Source organism: Equus caballus, chromosome 9, assembly GCF_041296265.1.
Source record: "Equus caballus isolate H_3958 breed thoroughbred chromosome 9, TB-T2T, whole genome shotgun sequence".
In the NCBI taxonomy this organism is placed as follows: domain Eukaryota; kingdom Metazoa; phylum Chordata; class Mammalia; order Perissodactyla; family Equidae; genus Equus; species Equus caballus.
In genome coordinates, this window is record NC_091692.1 from 94,843,561 (window position 1) to 94,870,494 (window position 26,934).

At 43.8% G+C, this 26,934-nt stretch overlaps 1 protein-coding gene across 9 annotated transcripts in view; it reads right to left on the minus strand.

Annotated features, from left to right (window-relative positions):
- TRAPPC9 (trafficking protein particle complex subunit 9) overlaps positions 1-26,934 on the minus strand; it is a 622,816-nt gene that overhangs the window by 537,725 nt on the left and 58,157 nt on the right. For all 9 annotated transcript variants that reach the window (XM_005613305.3, XM_005613304.4, XM_005613301.4 and 6 more), the window contains one exon: positions 9,992-10,208. In XM_005613305.3, coding sequence (XP_005613362.1) covers positions 9,992-10,208 — 217 coding nt within the window. The remainder of the gene's footprint in view (positions 1-9,991; positions 10,209-26,934) is intronic.

Sequence of the window (26,934 nt, forward strand, 5' to 3'; positions counted from 1 at the left end):
CACTGGCGACAGAGCAGAAAGCGTGAGCCTCTCTTGGAAATGAGCTTAATGTAATGTATAAAACTTGGTGATTTAAAGACAAATGCCTCAACCAGAAAACTCAAAGAGCCACACAAAACATTTCCCCTGTGCCTTCTTATCCTGGAAAAGAACTCTAAAGTGATGTTTCTTCATACGTTAAAAAAATGTCTCATACTATTCTCTCTCTCTTCCGCAAAGACATAATTTAAAAAATAACCCCACTTTGAAAATATCATAAGCTTAGAACAAAAGATTATGTTTTCAATGGCATGTCTTTGAATTACAGACATACGTTTTTTAGAAAAACACTAATATTTGATGGGCCTTCATTATTGACAACCAAGGACATTCAATTAAAAAGCACAACATTTCTCTAAGGTATAAGTGCAGAAAAGCAGATAACTAAATTAGAAAAAAAGGTTATCAGTGGACTTTCATGGCTGCTTCCTCCAAAATAATTCAGCGTGTTTGAAATTAAAGGCAGGGAAATCAGTTGCACAGCCGTTGAAAAGTATCTCTTTACAATCACAGAATTTTAGAATTATTTATTCCATTTCCCTTTTGGCAACAATTACTACTTTTAAATATTTTCCACCTTAGACTTTTTCATGAAGAAGACATGGTAACAGGAATCCAAAACAAATAAGTTACCACCTGGTGTTGTGCATCTAGGGGCCCTAGGGGCTTGGTAGAAAAGCTGGAGAAAAATATTTAAAGACTCCAATCAAAGGGTTCCTCCTGTCATGGCCCGAATTGACCTCCTCTCCCACTGTCCTGCCCTACACGGCTGACCATCCCTTTTGTATATTTCCACTATATTATGCACAAATTTTGACCCCTAGGCACTATCCGGCAGGTGAAGTGAGGCACCTATAAACTCGTGTGCTTGTTTCTTCCACCAATCCTTAATTTCCCTGGGAGCCAGGACTGTGTCTTATTCATTCTGGTCTCCTTAATGTCCAGCAGGATGCCTGACACACTGTTGGTACTTAACCAGCATGTGGGTCAAGTTGAAAGCCTGATGAAAGAAAGTGCCCCTATTTTTCAGACGTGCAAACTTAAGCATAGAGGGTAAAATGACATGATTTCTGGGATTGGCTGTAAAATACTTCAACAAAGAAAGAGAACAAATAAAAGAAAAAGAATGGTATAAATAAGGTAAACATGGCAAAATCTTGATAATTATTTAATCTAGGTGATGGGCTCACTGTAGTATTTTTTCTAATTTGTATATATTTAAATTATTTCATAGTAATTTTTTAATTGAAATTCTTGGAGCTGAATTTCAATTAAAACCTGCGCGCACACACAGCCATCACTTTATCTCATAGTAGTCTATCTTACAGAAATCTTTTGGAATGTAAAATGGTAGCCCTTTTCATACAACAACAGACAAGGAAAGAAAGATAAGTCCCTTCAGTATGTCCACAATGTCAAAAGAAGCTAAGACCAAATGCCAAAATAAAATACGAGATTTTAAAAAGGATTAAGAAGCTGAAACCAATGCCGTGACTAACCAGCCATGAACTCAGAATGACCCAAACTAACTAATCTCAACACTACCATATTGAGAAGGTTTTCTCATTTAAGAATTGGGGAAATATCACTTTGCTGATTTTTTTAAAAATAGATAATGATCCACTGCCTACCAGAGGAAATTTATAAGTAAGACTGAGTATAAATTTTTTTAACACTAAGTACCGTAGAAGTCATAATTTCTACGTGATTCAAATTGCTCCTCCTATAAAATCTGAATTTTTTTATGCATAAGGCAGATTTGCAGCACATGACCCAGTGATAAAATTTTCAACACTCTTGTATTTGAAAACTTCACCAATTTGAGAGTTTATTACATCAACTATTGCCTTTTAGCGAATCCATTTGCCTTGCCTGCCTCTTTCATAGGAGTTCCTGGGGAAAATTTAATGCCTCACTCAGGAAAAGGCTGAGCAAAAGGTATGGTCAAAAATCTTCATATATAACAACACGAATAAGATTAAAATGATAATAAACAGCCCATAAGCTGGCAAATACACACAGCACACATCTGTGTTTCCATCTTGACTTTCCGTAACCAGCTATTGAAAATGTTCATTTCAAGAAATAGGTAGAAACACATTTCAGGTCCCGAGAACACAGACAATTCACCTTTTATTCACAGCTACCGGGTTTAGAAGATTTCCATTTAGTTCTCTGAGAAAGGTTGAAAGTGGTCCAGAGCAACAGTAGTGATGGGTTTAAAGTGATTTTTATTTCTTATTAAAAATATAGCCAGCTAACATCTATCATTTTTACTTTATCTGATGTCACTCCCTTACCTTCTTTCCCCAACTCCTTTCACACAATGATGGTGAATGGCCGCCCCCCTCCCCCAAACAGAAGGCCAAGCAAAAAGTACCAAATCACTTGGAAGTGTGCTTATTTGTTTCATTTTTCAAAAGAAACATGTTTCATTCATCTATTTAAAAATTAAGATCAAGAAACAACCTCTATACAGTAAACGGCAACAAACACGTGTCATTGTAGCTGCTCATTAGGTTTGTTCCCACACCACACACATTTACTTGGACACCTGCCATGTGCCAGCAAGGGGACAAGGTGAGAGTCGGGGGCTCTGCTCCCACGGGGTTCACAGGCTAGTGGGGGAGGCGGATGTTAAATCACTGCCCCAGGTGTTTTTTAAATGAACTTACAAATTATGGAGAGTGCTGTAAGGAAGAACAGAAATCAACAAAAGAGGACGGATAAAAGGATCTCATTTAGGCTGAGGTTCCACTTAGAGGACCTCTCTGAAGAACTGACATTCAGCTGAGACCTGAAGGGTGCCTGATTAAGCAGGTGAAGAACAAGGGACGGACACTCCTGGATGAAGGAAGAGCCATTAAAAGACCTCTGACAAACAGACTCAGACATCAAATATACCTGGCCCCAGTTTAGAAAGAAAAAAACTAAGACAACTCCTAGTGTAAGCTGCATAAAGCCCAGGTGGATTGCTTTTACTCTGGAGCCAGCCTGCGGTTCTATTCAAAGGATACAAAAAAAGTAACTGGAAAGCAATTTCGATCTTTCCTGAAGGCTCTCAGAAGCCAGCTAATGCAGATTCCATTCAGAGCGCACATGGAAACTTTTAAAACGCCCTTTCTCGTCTCTATAGAGCAATGGTATCACTGCTTTAATCCTCTTCCCAAACACTAACCTCGCCCCATGAAATTTCCCGGGAACAGAGCCCAAATGAGCTCGGACACACAGCTCTCCCCTTGTCAGGCTCAAAGGTCTCTTCTCGTCTCTTCCACCAATAACTCCTAGCCTTTCAAGTGTGAATCCCACAAATTTCTGGGGCTTGTCCAGTGACTTTGCCCTTAATTCCAATCACTGCTACCAGAGGGCAGGAAAGGGGGCTACCCTGGCAACATCCACTTCTTCTCAAGGGGGCACAGGCCTTGTCACACTTGGCAGTCAGTGCACTTCATTTCACCCCTTTCTGAGGGCAGCTCTGGAATCAGATCTCACCTGACAGTGTTCACTGAGCACTGTCCTAAGCACCTCACAGGGACTGACTCATTCAATCCTCATAACATCGTCCCCACGAAACAGATAAAAACCATCATCCCCATTGTACAGATGAGGAAACAGAGACACAGGACACTGAGTGACTTGACCAAGGTCACACAGCTAGTCGGTTGTGGCATCCACCCTCTCAGGAGCTGCACAACCTTAGGAACAACATTTAACCTCATCAAGCCTCTGTTCCCTCAAGTGTCACAGGGGGTTCACAGCACCCACTCACCAAGCTGTGAGAAATGACGCTACACATATGAAACCATTCACCATGAGGCCACAGGTAGCCTTGGTGTGGCTTAGGAAAAGATGTCCCTCTGGGAAAGCACAGCCCACAGGCACAAGGCTTAGCAGGGTGTGCTGAGAGAAGAACCAGTGTATGAGACAGACAAAGGGGCCCTCCATCTGGACTTCTCCAGCCCTGAGCCAGGGCAGAGAGCTGGGGAAGCGCAGCAGGCTCTGGGTTTCAGCCCTCACCTGTGCCGGTGGCCAGCACCCTTGTGCAGGCCACAACCTCAGGCAGGGACCCTGCCTAGCATAGCAACTGCTCTATGTTCATCACTTAAAATACTGGGAAATATTGAAGAAAATGTGAACAATCACATTTTGACAACAATCAATTTTTTCTCATGTCCAATGAGGACAACTTTTTTTAATAGATAAAAATATCCTTGACTTCAAGACTCACTATAAAGCTACAAAAATTAAATCAGTGGGTATTGGCAAAAGAACAGACTAATAATCAGTGGAACAGAACAGAGAGCCCAGAAACAGACACACCTAAATAGAGTCAAGTGGTCTTTGACAAAGGAGCCAATGCAACACAATGGAGCAAAGACAGTCTTTTCAACAAATGCTGCTGGAATAACTGGACATTCACATGCAAAAAAGTGCATCCAGACACAGACCTTACACCTTTCACAAAAGTTACCTCAACATAGATCACAGACACAAATGTAACATGCAAACTATAGAACTCCTAGAAGATAACATAGGCAAAACCTAGATGACCTTGGGTTTGGCAATGACTTTAGGTACAACACCAAAGGCACGATCCATGAAAGAAAGAACGAATAAACTGGACTTCATTAAAATTAAAACCTTCTGCTCTGTGAAAGACAATGTCAGGAGAATAAAACAAGCCATAGACTAAGAGAAAATATTTCCAAAAGACGTATCTGATAAAGGACTATTATCCAAAATATACAAAAAATTCTTAAAACTTAACAATAAGAAAATGAACAACTCAATTAAAAAAAGGGGAAAAGACCTGAACAGATACCTCACCAAGAAGACACAGAATGACAAATAAGCATATGTAAAGATGCTCAACATCATATGTCATGAGGGAAATGCAAATTAAAACAACAGTGAGATAGCACTACACACTTATTACAATGGCCAAAGTCCAAAACACTGACAACACCAAATGCTGACAAGGATGTGGAGCAACAGGAACTCTCATTCATTGTGGTGGGGATGCAGAATGGTTCAACCACTTTGGAAGACAGTTTGGTGGTTTCTTACAAAATTAAACATACTCTTACCACATGATCCACCAATAGCACGCCCTGGTATTTACTCAAAGAAGCTGAAAACTTACATCCACACAAAAACCTGCACGCAGATATTTATGGCAGCTTTATTGATAAGTGCCAAAACTTGGAAACAATCAAGACATCCTTTAGTGGACGAACGGATAAATAAACTATGGTCCATCTGGACAATGGAATATTATTCAGCACTAAAAACAAATGAGCTATCAAGCCATGAAATGATATTGAGGATCCTTAAATGCATATTACTAACTGAAAGAAGGCAATCTGAAAAGGCGACATACTATTATTGCAACTGTATGACATTCTGGGAAAGGCAGAACCAAACAGACAGTAAAAAGATCAATGGTCGTCAGGGGTTGTGGCGGGTGGGGGAGGGATGAATGCATGGAGCACTGGGGACTTTTAGGGCAGTGAAAATACTCTGTATGGCACTATAATGTGGGTACATGTCATTATACATTTGTCCAAACACACAGAATGCACAACACCAAGAGTGAACCTGAACGGAAATTATGGGTTCTGGGTGATCACATGTTCAGTATAGGTTCATCGACTGTAACAAACGCATCACTCTGGTGGGGATGTTGATAATGAGCGAGGCTGTGCGGGGGCAAAGGGGATATGGGAAATCTCTGTACTTTACACTCAATTTTGCTGTGAACCTAAAAGTGCTCTTAAAAAAAATCTATCTTTAAAAAAAATAGGGGGCCAGCCAAGTGGCATAGTGGTTAAGTTCGTGCACTCCGCTTAGGTGTCCTGGGGTTCGCAGGTTCGGATCCTGGGCGTGGACCTAGCACCACAGGTCAAGCCATGCTGTGGAGGCATCTCACATAAAGCAGAGGAAGACTGGCACAGATGTTAGCTCAGGGCCAGTCTTCCTCACAGAAAAAAAAAAAGTAAAAAAATAAAATCACACAGGGGAAAGTGTGGTGGTAGGAGGAACATGGTACAATTAACTCTTACTATTAAAAAAAAAACAGCACTTCTCCAAGGCACAGGTGACACGGAAATAGAAGTAAGTCCACTCTCTGTGCTGCACACCCGTATGCTGACTGCAGACACCCCTGCACATCCGGGTGCACCCAGTCCACACAGACGGGTGATGACTGCACACCTCTAAGTGCTCCTTCTCTGCTGCTCGTCTTCTACCTATTAATGTGCTGAGAGGAAACAGGATGGGAAGTCACCCCCCGTTTCAGAAGAGCATGTAAGGGAGGCCAACAAGCTTCCTGTCACCTTTTAGTTCCCTGCTCCTCACCTTTAAGAGCAAACCATGGCTGTGACACACTCCTAAGAGCACTGTTCAGTTTACACGCCTTGTTCTTGTCTCCCATGTCTCTCTTCTGAGAAGCAGAAAGGCGCTTACAACCAGACCGCCAGAGTGGCTACAAAGAGGCCAGGAATTCAGAAACAGCCTCAGCCCAGAAGCCACTCCCCAGAAAGCTGGCACTGAGTGGATATGAATAAAGTAAACGTAGGCCAGCGAGGACCCAAGAGCCAAGCTCTCCTGAAAACCTGCGTGGTCTCTTCACTGCTGTCCTCGTTGTAGCTCCAGCCCAGGCGAGCTTCCTGCAAAACACACCAGCCCAGCGCAGCGGCAAATCTTATCTGGATCCCAAACCCCTCATCCTGCCAGAGTCTGACCTTGGCTCCCAAAATCCAGCGACTCCCTAATCACACATCACACCCTTCCTCTCCTTTCTTCACTGTCCTCTGCCTGCCTGGTCAGCCTGGACCTAGAGCCGTACTCTCAGGCTCCCCCCTTCTTGACTCCATTACCAAGGAGTGTTCCCAGCAGAAACAACACTAAGTGGAGCCCACCTTGCCCTTCTGGACCCCAACTTCCCCATCTGTAAGGAGAGGGTCAAAGCTGGATCATTCTCTAAGAATCATGTGAGAATTTTCCAAGCACATATGCCCAGGCCTCACTCCACACTTCCCCCAGCCTGCCACTGAAGAAGAGCTGGACCTGGACCAGCGTGGGAAAGCAGCTGGCTCGGCACTGTAAGGTGACAGGCGCAGGGCCCAGGGACAGAGAGCAGGAGCGGGGACAGCTCAGGCAGAGGGCTGGCCCAGGCACTCCATGAGCAGTGACAGGACCCACTGAAAGGTTTTCATTTCTTGATTGCAAGTTCCTGTTGTTCTCAGGCTCCAAGATAACGTTCTGTCCAACACCACATGGTCTTGGTGCTTCAGACACTAAAGACACTCCTGTGACCACAGCTGGGGCAAAGCTGTTCAAAGAGAGTAGAAGCAGCCCTGAGAAACCAGTTAAAGGCCCCCAAGAGGTGCCATGTGGAAATTAGGACAGTCTCTGGGGAAGTACCTTTCTGCCACCGCCCTGGGGTTCCTTGTCTGTAAAAGAGACATCAGCACTGAAATCACAGGATCGTCAGTAGTACTTTACATAGTACTCACTGCCCATCTAAAAGTGCCAACCATGAAACAGGTGCTCAGCAAACCTTAGCTTCCATCCGATCTCTTAGGAGAAAACAGAGAAAAAAGAAATTCCAGACAGGAAGAGCAGATGACACGGCAGGTGGGAAAAATCTGTCACAATTTCTGTTTGGGTAAGATGGTGAAGTAGGAGCTGGTAGAGAGTGGCCAGTGAGCGAATTCAGATGTGGTTTATCCTCAGCACACGGCGTGGTGTCCAGCACAAAGCAGGGACCAACAAATGTCTGCTGAAGAGCGAGACCTTCCAGAGAGTCTACGCTCGACCTCTTCAGCTGGACCATCGCCAATGGCTGAGACAAAAGCCAGGGACGGAATTTAGTTTCAAAATTCCTCCACTAACAGTCATAGTGAGCCACAATCACTGATAATACCCAACACAGACAAAAGTCAAGTCCCATGTTTAATACAAAAAAATCAACAGCAAGGGTACAGGATGGAGGAGACCTGACAAGGTCACGTGAAAAGGCTCCATCACGCGAGCCCAATTTAAAAAGGGCATGCGCTCAGGCTGCATAAATGGAAAAGTATACAGTGTGCCCAGTTAGCAATGGGCCTGCCAAATCTCCCTGCTGTGGCTGCAGAGAGGCAGGACAACTTAGGCCCTAAAGACAAAACTCCAGGGCTGCTCCACTCCTAGCAACCCTCCTGAGCACACATGCTTATCCACTGAGCCTCAGCTCTTCCCACCACACAGACCGGGGCACCGCAGGCCAGAGCGGAAGTGCTCTCGCCAGACGCAGAGTCAGCCCGTCCCATCAGCTTTAGGTCTCTTCCCTCCACAGGAGTGGGAGGCGAAATGAAAGAATGAGTTCGTTCCATTCCAGCACCCCTTCACTTCCCAAAGGCCGCATGCAAAGACCCTCCATCTGCTATGCTGCTCACTCAGTCTCCCTTTGCTCTTCCAAACCCCAGGTCCTTTCTTCTAAATGAATTTGGAAAACATTTTGAAAAAATATTTTTAAGTAATTTTGGCCAAAAAAAATTTTAGATATCTCTATGCTCTCAGCGGTATGGCACACTGTAGTCTGCATGCCAAATCTGGCCAGCCACTATTTAGGAAATAAAGTTCTACTGGCTTACATGTTGTCTATGGCTGCTTTCACACCACAGCAGCAGAGCTGGATAGTTGCAACAGAGACCACATGGCCCCAAAGCCTAAAATATTTACTATCTGGCCCTTGACAGAAAAAATTGGCCAACCCCTGCTCTAAGCTAATCAGAATTCATGCTGAGAATGTGCTTTAACAGAGACGGACTCGATCAAATCAGTGTTGCTTTGGGAAGAAGGTTGGAATGTTGGAAGTCTGGAGAGAGTAACTTACGAGGAACTATCACAGAACTGGAGATGGATCAGAGGAAGGCTCTGGAAGGACCTGAGAGCTCTCTGCGAACACGTGGAGGGTCACCATATGCGAGAAACTGCCTGTGTGTTCTTATTTTAGAGGGCAGGAACTGCCTTCTTTACCTCTGCTTCGCTCACAGAACACACCGTGACACCAGGCAAGGGTGCAAAAAACCACTGCTGAATGAACGGACACGAAAGGAAAAGCAGACGCGCCGTGAGATATTCCAGTAGGGGAAATGAGGAGGAAGGTGATGTTTTTACTCAATGTGGGGGGAGAGCTAATAATTAGAATTATCCAAAAGCAGAACTGGACTCGTCATTGAGACCATGAGCATCTCAGGTCAGTACAGGTCTTTAAGTTGACACATGTGACCATACAAACAACACGCAGGACAGCCCATTTTTGCCCTTGTGGGACAAGAACCTGGATGGCACCTCAGCTCTTTTCCTGTCTAGAAGCCTATGCCTGTACGAACTCTAGATGGGAACTGGAGAAAAGGGCTATTATTTCCTACCCAAAACAGTAGCTAAAAGTCTTTTTTTTCTCCTGCTAGTCAGACTTTGCCTGATACTGGGCATTACATTTGTGTATACTTGTTATTAGATTTATAGTTTTATTTTTAATATGTACTAGCCTGCATTAATATTTCAGAGTAAGGATTTATCACCAAATGCATACCTATATGTATACACATACACCCAAGGATATTTATTCTGGCTTGATTGATTTCTGCTAACTTGGCTAGATTTCATAAGATAAGTAAAATTCACTAGGTATTTAAGGTTTTGTGGATGATACACCATGGCAATGAGCTCAGGGGAGATTTCCGACTTGCACTGCTAAAGATTTAAGAATGCCAGCCCCCAAGCAAAGCTCTACTACTTTTGGCTGTAATTTTATTATCGTAAGTACCCAGGTGCACGACAGGGCTTCAGTCATCTTTGAACCCCAGCACCAATTACAGTGCGTGACATGTAGAGCAGTGCTCAAACAACACACGGATAACTGAATTAAAGCGACACTTTGGTTCCAGCAAGAGGCTTTTAGTACCTTTGTTGAAGTCTTTTGGATCCAGGGACAGACTGTAGCCGGGAAGCGTCTCCAGGAGGAGTTTGTAGCAGGCCCTCCACCCAGGCTCCGAGATGCTCGGGGCCACGCACTGCATAGCAGCCACGCGCTTGAAGAACGCCGACTTGCGGTGGAAGCCGATCAACTCATAGAGCTCAGAGAGGATGCTGTATCGCTGAATTTTCTCTTCTTCGGAAAGCTGAAGCACAGAAAGAAAGTGAAAACCTTTTGAAAGAAACTTAAAAATGACAAAGGAAACATATGAAAAAAAGCTTTTTCATAAAACAAAGACATGATGAAAGACCCAGGGAAGGAGAGGCGAGTTACGGCACCGTGAAGGACGGTACGAGGAAAAGCACTGAGGCGGCTTTACGCGGATGTTCCACAACCTTTTACGAGCCCCATCTCTCCAAGCTCATCCTGCCCTTTTACTAAGAAGGCCCATATTCTCTGGAACAAAGGTATCTGCTACATATCACATAAGACATCTACTTTAACTTCCTTAGCAAAAGAAAAGAAAAGGAATAACAGTTCACCCAGACACTAGGATTTTGGCAGGGACTTTCATCAAACACAAAACTTCTCAAAACAGAAAATATGTAGAACCATGTAACTAGATATGAATCGTTAATAATAACAATACCTAACTTAGACTTAAGACTTTAAGACTTGTCTTAGAATAAGTTTTAGAACAGGAGGGAAACTGGAAGCTCAGAGAGGTATCCATGGACTGTGCAAAACCACACAACCCAGGAGCGTCAGAGTCAAGACCTGGGCTTGGGTTGGGGCTCTGCTTACTGTTTGGCGCCCACAGCTACCTCTAGAGAGGAAGGATGGCCAGAAGCCACCCTGTTGCTCAAGGCTACACTACTTGAGGAAGCAGTTCTCTGCCTCTCCCGCCCTTGACAATAAATCTGCTTCCCAGACAGTTCTGTGAGTACAGAGCATAGTTTGGAAGCCCTGCCAATCAGCGCTCTTCAGTCCCTCCCAGCCATCCCTTTCCTCCACGCTCCTGCCATGCCCTCACTTGGGCCCTTATTAGCTCTCACCTGGAAGACTTACCACCTTTCTCTGCCTTCCCTAATCCATCCACATGCAGCTGCCAGACCAATATTCTTGAAGCACAGTTCAGAGCCTATCACTTCCATCTCAGAACACTCAGAAACCCTTCAGCACTACACCATGGAGGCCACATGCCTTCTACACACCAGGACCTGTTGAGGTCGCCCCAATGCGCCCTTGTAACTCTAGGCCCCACTGCCTACCTATGACCTCACCAAATGCAACCACTCTACTTCACTGGTTTTCTCTTTCTACCAACACGTGTTTATTGAATGCCTTCTCTGCGGCCACCAATATTGTGGTTGGAGATATAGCAGAGAACAAACCAGGCCAGGACTCCTGCCCTCGGGAGGCTTCCATGCTAGTAACAGACAAGCTCCTGACCTCTAAGTCCCACTTAGAACCGGGGCGGGGGGCGGGGGGAGACGATGGCAATAAGTGAACAAAGAAATAAAATTGTTACTCTAAGTGCAATGAAATGTACTATGAGAGCAGACTCTCCCTTAGATAGGGAACAGAAAGGAATCAACTATGCGAGGATATTCTAGGCAGAATGGAAAAACAAGTAGGCAGGATACATGTGTCTTCCCCCTTCAGCTCCCAGTTTGTCATCTCTCTCCTTAGGGCTCCTCTTCCCACCCCATAGCTCCAGGGCCGACTCCTCCTGCAAAGATCCATTCCAAGGCCACCTCGCCAAGTTAGTCCTGATGCCCTTCACTGTAAGTTGCCGCTTCTTTCTCTAAATTCTCATAGCCACTCTGCACTCTATCATGCCATTTCTCTCTTCTCCTACATTGTTCGTGTTCATGCTTAGTCTCTGCCCACTCCCGCCCCGGCCCAGAGGACTGCAGGCCTTCTGTACAGCAGTGCCACCATTCTACACTCACACCAACAATGTATGAGAGTCACTGCTGGGCCACATGCTCACCTTTGATGTTATCAGTCTTTTTCGTTTTAGCCATTCTGGCGGCTTTAATTTGCATTTCCCTGATAACTAATGATATGGAACATTTTTTCACATGATTACTGGCCACTTGTGTATCTTCCTTTGCAAAGCGTTTGTTCAAATTTTCTGATCGTTTTTTAAACTACTTCATTTGTCTTATTATTGAGTTGTAGGAGTTCTTTATATATTCTGAATGTAAATCTTTAGTCATATATGCTTTGAAAATATTTTCCCCCACTCTGCTGCTCATTTATTTTCCTAAGGGAGTCTTTTGATAAGCAAAAATTGTGAAGTAGCTCAATTTATCAATTTTTTCTTCTATGGTTAACGCTCTCTACAACCTTGCCTAAGAAACCTGTGCCTACCCCGAGGTTGCAAACATATTCGCCTATGTTTTCTTCTACAGGCTTTCTGTCTAGGTCTAGGATCCGTGGATGTTGAGATTTGAGGAGGACGCAGCCTCTGCTTTGCAGGAGCGGACAGCTCAGGTGCAGAGGGATTCCCGTGCAGCGAGACGCCAGCCATGGGCAGAGGACTGAGGAGATCTACACAGGAGAGGCGGGAGTGCTTGATGCCTTCATCACAAACCTGGACACTCCCAGACCTGTGGGCTAAATATGATAGAAGAGCTTGGGGAAGAAAACACAAATAGTGATCTCAGCCAGTGCCCTCAGTGAGGCTGCCATCTAAAGAAAGGTGACAGCCAGGCCAAGAGCACCAGCCCTGGCCTCCACTCCCTCAGAGTTCCCACTGACTGCTTCATAGACCCTACTGAAGATGAAAGGTTGTAATACGCTGACCAGTGACATACTCTTTCATTCGTCTTAAAGCATTTGAATGTAATGACAAGCCAAATGATAAATACTATATTACAAGTGGAATTGCAATCACTTCAAGCCCTAAAAGATCCTCTTAATGGAAATGCTTGGGCACAATGGCTTCAGAGCCCCAGGCAGACACTTGACTAAAAAGCTCCTCACCAGCCGCAGGCCCTGTGGGCCTCAGGACCAAGCCCATGTTAGGTGAGCACAGATACCCACAGCCAGGAATCTGGGGACTAGAAAACGGTCCCAGGAAAAATTCTAGGCCAAGATCCTCATAAAACTCAGAAACAAAATCAAATCCCAAATTCATTCCAACCTGCTGCTCTCTTAGGGAGTATCAATCAGCACGTCTTTGGCTCTAATTTTTCAGTTGGCTGCAAGGTCACAAAGGCTGAGCCCAGGGCCCAGACATTTCCACGAAGTTCCAAGGGAAGTGGCTCAAAGTCTACTCGAGTAGCTCTACTCACAAGATGGACTCTCTGGGGAAGTCAAATGTTAATTCGTCATTCTAGTTCTAAGTCGAAAGTAAGTTTAGACTTATTTTCTTCTACTAAAAAGAAGGAAAGTGGTAACATTACCAAGAAACTCAAGACAGAGGAAGAGTCCCCTGGCTATCTGGCAGAATGGTATAGGGAGGGAACACTGACAGGAATCAGAAGGACCTGAGTTCCAGTCCCAAATCCACACATTACTAGCTTTGGTACTCTCCTTATTGATGAGGATAATAAAATCTAACTATGATTGCTGGGAAGACTAAATGAAATAATGTGTACAGATAGCATAGGCCTAAAACTCCCAGTGAGTGTTCAAGAAATGGAAATATAATTGTTAATTAATGCCTTTGCAGTCACAGGGGCTAATCTCAAATTAGCCAGCCAGAGATGCTCCAGAAAATGCCTCAACAGCCATCGGCCTTCTCAAACACCACAGCCACAAGTGATGCGAAAAACAAGGCAGTGGTAGACAATTTGGGACAGCCTGGCGATAGCACTCCAGCGACGATGGGAAAAAGCAAGACGGAAAACTGCGGAGACCATACACTGTCAAGTATGGAAAACACATTCTGTTCCTCTCTACATTTATTTCCAGCCATGATTATACAGAGAGAAAATATACATTCAAAATTACACAAAATTTCCACATATATGTGTCCAAAAAGTTCGGACTGAACGTAACTTTCTTCCCTACCTCCCAAAGCAGGGGTCACAAGGTGTGTGCCAAGGACCTCTCTTTTAAAAGCATCTGCTAAAGTAATTGGATCCACTTTCAGTTTTAAGCATTCAAAGGGAAGGATGAAAGAAAAAAAAAACAGAGTTAAATAAGACCTGGGCCCCCAATGGTTTACAAGGTTGTGGAGGAGACAGACAAGCCAATAAGGAATTACTCTGCCGTGTTCCCAGTGCCAAGGAAGAAGACGGATGGAAAGACGGATGACGCAGAGGCAGTTGTGCTCCACACTCTTAGCAGGTACCTACAAGGCGCCTAGACTACTAGGTGAGTCCACCGTGTGCTCAACACCTTGACAAGCATTGAAAGAGATGAAACTTTATACACAGTCAATAGCTTTGGGGAGCATACCATCCAAAAGTGGTAGTCAGAGCACAGTCAAAGCCTGACTCCTGATCTCCCAGTTCCCTTGGATTCATTCTTGGAGGACCTTAAAAACCAACTCCTCTGGCCTCAAGAAGCGCAGCCTACTGTTACCATCTTTGGGCTTAGTGAGTGAGCAAGTTTATGTGTACCTCTATGACTCCACAAACTGACTACATGTTTTTTGACGTTCATCTTTCCATTCTGAGGAGTCCTGAGGTTCTTTAAGTCTATCCTCCATAAAATCTATTCCCTCCAATGACAATTCATGGAGCCTGAAATTAAAAGCCAACTTGTGGTGAATACCATGCAGTCTATACAGAAGCCAAAATATAATGATGTGTACCTGAAATTTACATGTTATAAACCAATGTGATCTCAATAAAATAATTTAAAAAGAGAGAGAGAGAATCTGGAAAAATGGAAAAAAACGCCAACTAAATAGACCATACACAGCTAAAATATCACCCACTCATCACTGCTTTCTTCATGTCCTCTCCTGCCTGACTGCAACAGACTAATGCCTCCCTCCACTAAGCTCAGGAACCACCACAGATTTGTCTCCACAAATACAAGGCAAGCTTAATAAAAGAGGAGACTGTTGGCCCATCGACCGATGATTGGATAAAGAAGATGTGGTGTGTATATATACAATGGAATACTACTCAGCCAGAAAAAAGAACAAATTCATTCCATTTGCAACAACATGGAAGGACCTAGAGGGAATTATGCTAAGCGAAATAAGCCAGTCTGAGAAAGACAAACACCAGATGATTTCACTCATATGTGGAATATAAACAAGTACTGGGACAAAGAAAACAGTTCAGTGGTTACCAGGGGAAGGGGAGTAGGGAGGGCACAGGGGGTGAAGGGGAGCACTTATGTGGTGACAGTCAAGAAATAAGGAACAAGTGAAATCTCACATTGATGTAAACTATTATGAACTCAATGAAAAAAAAAAAGAGGAGACCGTTGTATACTCACCTCTGAATTCCTAGCACATTGTAATCTCAACAGATATATTTATGATTATGGCTTCTTTGCTTTAAAAATCGTTCAGGATATTTAAATGAGACCTTGGGAGAGGAAAGACTGGTGAGTTTTGGGTCTGCCATCTTGATCCAGAAGCCTCCGCGGGCCTTTTCCATATTGAATGCTCATTGATTCATTCAAAACATAACTTCTCATTCCAGGAGGATTTAAATTTTTCTGCCAGGAGTTTGTGGTCACTCTCATGTTAGGACAACTTTAAATAAATCCCTCAGTTGGGATGGTTTTCTTTCCTTCCAACAAGATTAAGAATTTCCTTATTTTCTTGTTTTGAGGCGTAAGATTTTTTCTTGTTCACCCTTTTACTAAACACGGCTCCTTTGGGGCGTCTTGGCTTTCCATATGGGTTGCCATCCAGCTCCCAGTGTGGACAGGCCTAAGGCTCACCTCCTAGCCCTCCCACCTGTGCACTTACAACTGTGTTGTCAGAACCAGGAGGCGTGTGCCAGCTTCCGAGGCTCCCTTACCTTCCAGAATTCCTGTCTTCTGCTTGTTTTGGCCTCTGAGGATTTCCCTTTACTTTCTCGCTATGCATTTTGAAAAACGGGGAAAATAGGTTTTATCTCTTAATCAGCATTTTTAAGCAACTTGTGCAAAGAGGGCTTTTCAGAGTTTCTAGACCACCATATTGCCAAAACAGAAAGAACACTAGTTATCTTCTAAACTTATGTATTATTTAAAATTTTTCTGTTTCTTCTTTAACTATTAACAGACATTTTCTTAATTAAAAAAATAATTAAGGCCTCAAATAGGATAGAGCCTTAGAGCGGCATAAAAAATTAACAAAGAGGCAAAGCTAGAATAATGAGAAAACAATCTACAAGTTTAATAAAACACCTACACTGTGGATGAAATCAGCAATTCTCAGAAGCACCTAATGCAAACGTGACATGAGATAAGATGCCTCTCTTGTCAGAAAATGGTCAATGTAAAATAGAATCGATTAGAACAAAAAACTAAAATTCTAAGTATAGCTAGTTACAGAAGATTACCAACTAAATGTGTCTCCTTCCTGGAAAAAAAGGTGGATTTGCTGGCTCTTTATTGTGGAACCTGAGTCCAAGAGAGGGCCATACAAAGTAAATACTCAATAAAGCATCTAATTACTTAATCTGTAAGTATCTAATTACTTAATAAGTGATGAATAAAGAATAATGAAATGTGGAGAGGGGAGGGCCAAAGGGGTAAAGGGGCACACATATATGGTGACAGCTGGCAACTGGACTTCTGGTAGTGAACACGATGCAGTCTATACAGAAGTCAAAATATAATGATGTACACCTGAAATTTATATGATGCTATAAACCAGTGTGACCTCAATACAGATTTTTTAAAAGAATAAAGAAATGTGAGTTTTAATGACAGAGATGATAATAGTATTCATTCATATTATAAGTATGTCTTCACTTTCAGCAATCAATACCTTGGGGGTCCTCAGAGATCAAAGATTACATGAAAATGCACAGCTTGGGAAGAGACCTTGGTGAGCTCCACATCTGTGCATCCAGCTTGCTCGAGACACTTCACTTGGATGTTCCAAAGGCACCTCAAACTCCACCTGCACAAAGCTGAACTCACGGTATTGCTCCCACTGCTGTCCTCCTCCAGGGTTCCCTGTGTCAGGCAGCAATGTCGCCTTGCATCCACTGGCACACTCCCAGAGCTCAGAGTCATCCCTGGACCTTCCTCTCCCTTGTAGCCTATGTCTGACCAGTCACCGAGTCCTATCGATTTTACCTTCCCTAATAGCTATTCACTAACACTCACTGGATACTCACTTTGTGCCAGGTACCACGCTACACATCGTATATATAGTATCTCGTTGAATCTGCACAAGAATCTTGGGAAGCAGGTGCATTATCATCCCAATTGATTAGATAAATTCTGTTGTTTCAGTTTCCTGAAGTGAGTCATCCGAAGTCACACAGCTACTGAGTGGCAAAGCTGGGATTAAAAACCCACATGACTGCTACACCTCATAGCCACTCTAGTCTAAGTCACCACATCACCTCTTGCCTAGACTTCCAAATGTTTCCAAGCATTCTACAAGCACAAGAGTGATCTTTTAAAGCATGTGACTCACCTACTTAAAATCCTTCAAAGACTGTACATTGCTCTTAGGATAAAGCCCAAGAGAGACTGATACAGCCTACAAGGCCTGCAAGTCTGTTTCCTGCCACCTCCCCAGTGCATCTCATGCACTCCTGCCCTGGCCAGCTCTCTGTGCCTCAGGTTCTCTGAGCAGCCACAGTCTCTCCCACCACCAAGCTTTACGCTTGCTGTCTCCTTGGACTAGGATGCTAATTTTGTATAGCACTGGTCTCTCATCTGGGAATACTGTACCATAAAAATCTCAACCAAACAATGGTCACAATCATCACCCTCCTTGACCGTCACTTCAGTGATCCAATGCTGACTCTCAGAAAACTGTTTTCATAGGATGAACCAAAATCGTTTTCCTTATGACTTCCATCCATTGACAATGAACTCCTCCAAAAAGAGAAAAGACCTAATCTCACTTTCCTCATCTGTAAAGTAGGAATAATAAAGATGTTTGTGAGGTTTTATGAGAAATTATATACACAAAAGGCTGGGAACAGTTCCCATGATGTGGTAAGCACTCAGTAAGTGGTAGCTATCAATAAGAATATATTCCATTCAAGGAACCTTAAAACAGTGCCTATGGCTCTGTTTCAACAGACTACTAGCAAAATATTTAGTCAGCGCATTTTAGCATGTCACTATGAACACAACAGATAATGTCAAGTGGTGGCTTCAGTGACAGCTGAGCCAACCAAAACTATCAAGGGGGAAAGTGCTCTTATTCTCATAAATGTTGTTTGATCATTTACAGTCACAGTCATTTAATAAAGACAGTTGTTATGTAGTCAAAGCTCCCTAAACATAAATCTCTTCAAAGATTAACACAAATTAGTTTTCGAGTACAACACTCTTACTATTTTGAAACTGACAGCCCTACCTATGCTATGCACCAAAAGGGCGTCTTCTTAAAGCATCTGACTAAACACATTCAAATGATTTTTTTAAAGAAATTAAGATGAAGCCATCTTGAATAAGCTCTCAAGGTCATCTGCACAGTGCCCCACCAAGGGTCTGATTTCCCACTTTAACACACATTTTCAAGTAGCTTAATCTAAGTCTCAGTTTCTTAATTATAAAATTGGGGGTTGGGAGGACAGTTGTGAATAGAGTCATTTAACAAATATATATCTGGTATTATGCATAAAATCCTAGAAATATACAGATAAATGATACATAGTCATGCTCTCAAGAAGCTCAGCCTTTCTATTTAGTAGCATTAAAAAGAATAAAATAATGAGAGAGAAATTTAATAAAAATGTATAAGATATGCACTGAAAACTACAAAATATTATTGAAAGAAATTTTAAAAGACCTACATATATGGAAGACATCTCATGTTCATGGAATAGAAGACAATATTAAGATGTCAAAACTCCATGGGGCCAGCCCCATGGCCGAGTGGTTAAGTTTGCGTGCTCCGCTTGGGCGGCCCAGGGTCTCGCTGGTTTGGATCCTAGGCGCACATGGCACTGCTCATCAACCCATGCTGAGGCGGCACCCTACATGCCACAACTGGAAGGACCCACAACTAAAAATACACAACTATGTCCCGGGGGAGTTTGGGGAGAAAAAGGAAAAATAAAATCTTAACAAAAAAAAAAAAAAGCTCCCCAAAGTGATCTCCAGATTCAACACACTCCCTATCAAAATCCCAGCTGACTTCTTTGGAGAAATTGACAAGCTGATCCCAAAATTCATATGGAAGTGCAAGAGACCCAGAATAGCCAAAACAATCTTGAAAAAGAAGAGCAAAGCTGGAAGACTCACACTTCCCAACTTCAAAATTTACAACAAAGCTATATTAGTCAAGTCAGTGTGGTACCGGCATAAGTACGGATATATAAATCAATGGGATAGAATTAAAAATAAAATAAAAAAATTTACATTTACAGTCAATTTTCCACAAGGGTGCCAAGATCATTCAATGGGAAAAGAATAGCCTATTCAACAAATAGTGCTGGGAAACTGGATATCCACACGCAAAAGAACGAATTTGGACCCTTACTGCATATGATAAACAAAAATCAACTCAAAATGGATCACAGAACTAAATGTAAAAACTAAACCTATAAAGAATGAAGTACTGATTCATGCTACAACATGGATGAACCTTGAAAACATTACTCTAAGTGAATAAGCCAGACACAGAAGGACAAATACTATCCTTTAGGTGAAGGGTATATAAGTGTTCATTGTATTACTCTTGCAACTTTTCCAAAGGTTTGAGATCTTCCAAAATAAAACTAAAGTGTATTATACATTAAAAATATAAAATGATTCCTCACAAGGATTAAATGCAAAAATGGGCGTAAAGCTCTAGGTACAATGCCATGCACGTCCACAAACAGTCACTGCTGTCATCGTCACTCAGAGGAGTGTTGCCAACACTCACGAGAGCTGCAACATGAGGCATTCATCACAGCTGTCTCCACTTCATTCATCCAACCAACATTAATAAGTGCCTGGTCTCTGACGAGTGTTGTGCTTGGCACAGTGACTATAAAGATGAGTAAGAGACAGTCCCTGCTCTAGAATCTGCATGCATTACCAAACTTGCTTATTAAAAATGCATCATTTTAATATTCAGTTCTGTTTTTAAGTAACTACCAGAGTAAATAGCTTAGAATTTCTAAAAGCAATAAGTGTCTCTGGTATGCTCTGTTTACACATTTATTTATATTCTGCCTCATTCTAAAAAAGGATCTAAATCAACTTTTTAAACACAATTTAACAACAACAACAACAAAAAGACAAAAATGAGAGTGAAGAGAAAATGAGGATTGGTTAAATGAAACCAGAGGAAGGGTAAATCACAAAAATGCACGCCATGAAGTAGATGTAATTATTCAAGGTAGAGTACAGATTCAGCTCTAAGGTTCCCGACAGCTAAAGCAAAAAGAAAAAGATGATGAGCTACAAGAGTCACAATGCCCATGAGTTACATATCTGTGTCAACTGCACGTGGGAAGTCCTGAAACATCATTCTCATCACTGAGCGTCCCTCTCAGCACCTCACACAACAACCGCACGCCTGGGGCTCGTTCTCCAGTCTCTGGCCTTTCCTCTGGTATTTGGCCTCTCCCTCTTTCATCACTGTCCTGGGCTCCAGCTTAAGGCCTGAGTCAGACTCCCAAGGCTTTGCAGGCGGCATCTCATCTGAAGTTGGGCTGGGCAGCAGAGGCCTGCCTAGTTTGCTCGTTTCTCTGCAGCTTGACTTCTCACCAAGAGAGATTTCTTTTTTGTATCTGTCCCACAAAACTCCTCTCTCCTATATACAAGAGCATCATGCCATATCCCCAACTCTTGTTCAAACACAAATTTCTCAGTTCCCTCTCTCTTTTACCCTCTCCAGTAAGAAACTTGACATTCCTCCGTCCCCATCCAACCGTTTCTTTCTGTGTGAGAACTATGAATCATCCACATGCCATCCTGAAAGCCAGGTGCCCCGCTGGCCAGGACTGAAATGCTTCGGTCCTATCTATGCTGCCTCCTTACACTTTCCCCCTTCTATCTTAAAAAGCCTTCCCTGAATCTCCTCATCGCTCTGATTTTAAGCTTAAAATGACATAAAGTTCTGAGGTTACAATTATTATGTGCATATCTACCAGGCTTTTGCTAGGTTTCCTTAGCAACAGCTTCATTAAGAAACTGCATCAAGAAGTTTAAAGAGGCTATTCTTACATGTGAACAGAGTAGCCTGCATAAAATTTAAATAGCTTTGAAGAGAAAATTAACCAGGGACAAAGAGTTCGCAGGTTCTTGTCAATAGGATCATGAGCCAAAATCTTCTTAAATGGCTTGGGATCGTTCGCGACCATTAGGTCTGCAGGAAGCATAGGTGTTGGGTAAAGTATACGCCGACCCTGCAGTATGGGCTCCTATCCGGTAAGGTATTGGGCTTTTTCCTAGCTTTTCAAACAATTCCTTGCTACCACTTTCTCTTATTGCCACTTACCATTTTCTACTAATTAAGAAAATTAATTTCAGTCATTTGGGTTGTTTTGGGGAAGCTACATGATGTAGTTGACAGAGCTTGGATTTTAGAGTCATAACAAACTAGGCTTAAAGACCAGTGATGGTATTTACAAGGTAATCCTGGGCACACAGCAAACCGTGTCCTCAATTTCCTCATGTCTAAAACTGGGCACAAGAAACTACTTAGCAAAGCTGTCATGATGATTATGGCCGATATCTGTCAACACCCAGTGAAGTGCTGGCAACAAGCAGGCTGCCTAATTAGAAGTAGGTCCTATCAATGAGCTTCAGTTTATCCGATAACGGAGACGCTTTGCCTTCTGTCTTCTTTGCGTGGTAACAGAACATATTTCACGGAGTTAACACCACCACAGCAGTTCTGCATGGCAAGGCATGTTCCTTCCCTTTATAGAACTGATGGCAGTTTGCAATCCTTTATTTTTATGTGTATCTGCTTGGTACCTGCTTCCCCCTCCAGACAGTAAGCCCAAGCAGCACAGGACCGCGTCTGTCCTGTCGCCCACTGGCTATTCTAGGGCTAGCAGACAGCTGACATCGGGCCTAGCCTTGGGCAAGGACCGTGTGAGCAAAGGAAAGCACGAACGAGCACACCTTCCAGAGGCCCCTTCACCTCTGAAATTATGGTCCGACTTTGAACAAACTACATAGCCCTTCTTTAGCCTGAAGCTCCTCCTCTGTAAACAGAGATAACCGCACTTAGCAGACAGGGTTATAGGAAGTAAAGGACATGACCAAATTCACAACCTCAGAAAGTGTCTGTGGCGGGTCCTCAACAAACATGAGCTGCCTTTGTCGCCTGGACACATGACCAGTGGGGCAGACACATATACTGAACACTTCCATTGTGCCGAGCAGTATGGTAAGCATTTTACAGGCATTATAATATTATTTACAACTTAAAGCAACTCTAGGAAGAAGTGAATATCACCATTCCCACTTTACAGACGCACAAACAGGCTAAGGAAGGTTCCATACTAGACCAGGGTCACACAGTGAGCAAACGGGGAGAGAAACCTAAACCTGGGGTGTCAAAGGTCATGCTCCTCTCTCTCACTTCTACCTCACCTGTGAAATCCACACATCCAATACACAAATTTATAGGTGGCCAGTCATTAAATGAAATGTGTGCTGCCATTTGTTGATGCCACACAATTATCATAAACAACGAAAGAAAAGACAGCTCGATCATGTTCCTGCACAAAGAAGAGGAATTCCGCCTTGACTTCCGTAGCATGTGGAAACCCCCCCCAGGACCCCTAAATCCAAATGCGTGGGCTATCAGCTTCCATTTCCACACGGGGCTTCTTAAAGCAGGAGGTATCTGCAAGAGTCACATCTCAGCTCCTTCCAAAATTTCCACGTTAGCCAAAGTCATTCCCAGGAATAGATGCAACTCATCGACTCTATCATGGAACACACTTGATCAAGAACCAAGAGTGTGTTCAAAAAAACTACCGGCCCCCCTTGTCCACTGTTGTTATAAAATCCCACCAGAACTCATTATTCTGCTGTCTGCTCATCTGGCAAACAAACCCGGAGACGAGTCCACTAAAGCAGAGGGTCGTGACGGGGAAAACTGAAAAGGCCGCACAGCACCGTTGGCACCGCGCCTGCCACAGCAGCAGGGCCGGCTGGTCACCCCTCCACGCGTCTCTGCTGACCCCTAGTGTTGTCGGGAACACGGAGCAGACAGAGCAGAGGTGGTGCCAAACAGCAGCAAGCTCCCACACGGTTTAAGAGAAGACATTTCATTCTACAGAATCTGTGCATTTAAATGCCCACCTGTACAAACGGCTCTGCAGCAAGCCCAAATTTTCAACATTAGCTTGCAAAGGTAAGCGAGTCTAAAGACTCCGGGTCCTGCCAAGGTCCTCCCCACACATGCCACCCGCCAAGCAAACTGTCTGGGGTGAGCAGCTTCAGCCCTTCTAAGTGTCCGTTTTAAAACATAACCCACCGTCCAGTACGTCACTAAAGACGTCCCTCTCAGCCCTCCGATCTGATTATAACAACAGCTGCTGCGTGACTTTACAGGGCAGACACCAAGACAGTCCTGGACAGAGCGTCTAATCTAAACAGACCATCCATCACCGTATGAGCTTGCTAGTCTCTCATTTCACAGATGGGCATATCAAGAGTTAGAGAGACGAGTGATTTCGCTCGAGGCTGCACAGCTAGTGTGTGGCAAAGGTGGGGTTTGAGGCCAAGCACACCTGTCTCTGCTCCACTCAAATGTCACTCCCCAGCAAGAATTCCAGAGGGTCCTCTCTTGCCTACCTGAGGTCCACATTTCTTTACTTCTCCTGACCTACAACAGGGTATGAGCCCAGCCTGCCTTTTCAGCATCTCTTCCCCGCACTGTCCCTCAGGAACAAAATCGCTCAGGCCACTGAAGGGGGCACGCCGTGCTAGCACCCACTCACGCATCTGCACCTGGCCCCCCGCTCAAAGGCTCCTCAGCCCCTTTCGGTGGATCACTCTCACTCTCTGCAGAGAGAACCTCCTCTGGGGAGACTTCCTCACACCCTCAGCTCGGTACCTTTCGTGGGCCATATCCTGACCCATCCCCCTAGGACTGTAAGTGCCCAGGCCTGGCCATCAGACCAGCAGCCTCAGAGGCAGGGATCACACCCTGGTCATCCCTGGAAACCCACTGCCTGGCTCAGCGCTCACCACTCAGTAGGTTCACCCAGAGATCGTGTTCTTTATTCCCCAGCCCCACGGAGGACTGCTTTCCTCCCTTGGTCAGTTTCCCTGATAACCAACGCTTCCACGGTGAAGTAGCGGGGTTTGCGTCTCCCACCCATCTTTACATCCACGTAAACCAAGACAATGACCTTGCCTTAACACACTTTTCTGATGACACATTCGCACCCGAGATGCTGACGCACTCAATAGCTTTGAGTCTCTGTGGTGTTGTTTCCCTTACACTAAATGGCTGAAAACATTGCGGGATTTTTTCCTTCTTTGGTTTATTTGTTCATACTTGGTTTACAGGCTTTGTTCTGCTTTTGCTTCCCCCTCAGTGTTAGGCCGACAGGTGCCACTTTCTTCGCCCTTTAGCAGCCTCCCTCTCCGTGTCTAATCTAGGAAATGAGCTGCGATGAGGGGCCTGAGGGCAGTAAAAACACTTCACAGAAGAGGGAACTCAGGCACAGAGAGGCTAAAGAACTTGCCCGAGGGGGTGAAGCCAGATTCAAACCCCGGCCAGTGCGTTTCCAGAGTCCCCGTGCTTAACTATGGTGCTGAAATATTTCTCTTTTTATACATTATGTGTATAAATATGAAGTATCAAAATATGTACCAGAATACACACCAACTCTAAGACGCTCACTCTATTATTTTGTTTCTATTTAAGTTATTTTACTTCTATTTAAAAAGCTAAGAATCTCTGCAGTCAATACAGCAAAATGTTAATGTGTTCAATCTGAATGGCACAGGCATGAGTATCTTATTCACACTTTTTCATATATTTGAAATACAAAATGACTTAAAGTCTCTCTGCCCCCTCCTCCACCCACTACTCTCTCTGTCACTTGAGGCCCCAAAACCCACACATTGAACAGTCTTTTTATTCTATCCACAACCGAATTTATCATCTTTTCCTCCAAAACTCCCTCCGCAGCTTTGCCTTCTCAGCGCACAGCACGACCGTGGTTCACCTAATTGATCGAGCCAGAAACCTGGGCGTGATTCCATCTGACCCTCACACCCAGTCATTAATCCTTTCCTTTTTACTACCAAAACATGCGTTCCATCTGTTCACTTTTTTCCACTGACGGTCACCCCTCTCAAGTGGAAGCCGTCAATATCGCTCACCCGGACTCATCAAGCGTCTCCAAACCGGGCTCCCTACGTCCATCTCACCGGCCTAAAGACAAATGGGTCATGTCATTCCCGTGCTTTTAAGCCCTTTCTTGTAAACCCCACTGTTCTTAGAATAAACTCCAAACTCTCACCTGGCCGAGCAAGCCTCCTGCTCTGACTCAGGGCCTGTCACCACGCCCCACCCCTAGGCTGTCTCCAGCCCCATCTCTCACTTTGTTCATTCCTTCTCGGTGATATGTTTCAGACTTTCACCCTTGCTGAGCCACCTTCCTGGAATGCTGTTCCCACCTCCTCCTCTCTCAGCTATCTGCTATGCATCCTTCACATCCCAGCTCTAACCTCACTGCCTCAGAGACAATCCCTGACCCCCACACCCTACACCACCACCGAATTAGGGTAAACCCTTTTCCCACTTGCTCCCATGTCACCCTGAACCTCCCCCATTTTTTCATTTAGCCCACTGTTGAATGTCTATCTCTGCCACGAAATGGTCAGCTCAATGAGGGCAGAATCCGCCTTCTTCACCTCTCTTTCCCCCACTCCTAGCACAATGCCATGCTCAATAAAGATCTGTTGAATTACAGTAATCTATATTCTAATCCTAGTCTTGGGTCCCTAAGCAAACTGCTAAACTTTTTTTTTTTATTGAGTTATTGATAGGTTACAATCTTCTGAAATTTCAATTGTACATTAATGTTTGTCAGTCATGTTGCAGGTGCACCACTTCACCCTTTGTGCCCACCCCCCACCCCACCTTTCCCCTGGTATCCACTAAACTGTTCTTGGTCCATAGTTTTAAATTCCTCATATGAGTGGAGTCATACATAGATTATCTTTCTCTCGCTGGCTTATTTCACTTAACATAATTCTCTCAAGGTCCATCCATGTTATTGCAAATGGAATGATTTTGTTCTGTTTTGCAGCTGAGTACTATTCCATTGTATATATGTACCACATCTTCTTTATCCATTCGTCTGTTGATGGGCACTTAGGTTGCTTCCACGTCTTGGCTATTGTAAAGAGTGCTGCAATAAACATTGGGGTGCACAGGACTTTTGGGATTGCTGACTTCAGGCTCTTTGGATAAATACCCAGTAGTGGGATGGCTGGATCGTATGGTAGTTCTATTTTTAGTTTTTTGAGGAATCTCCATACTGTTTTCCATAGTGGCTGCACCAGTTTGCATTCCCACCAGCACAAACTGCTAAACTTTTTAGTCTTGGTTGCCCTATGCATAAAAACCCAAGCTAGACTGGCTAAATGTCTAAAATCTGTCCAGACTATCAACTTTTGGATTTTGCATTAGCAACCCACAACTAAATCTTCTAATGGTTTTGTTTAACTAAAAACACAGCCAGATTCAGATTTAAGTAGTATTTGTGGAATGCCGACTGTACGAAAAGAAACTATACGAAGTATTTTCACAGACTTTATGTTTTATAAACCTAACAATCTGGACAGGGTTACAAATGACAATCACATCACAAGTGACAAAAGTAAGGAGAGAGGCCTAAAGTTTGTTCAAG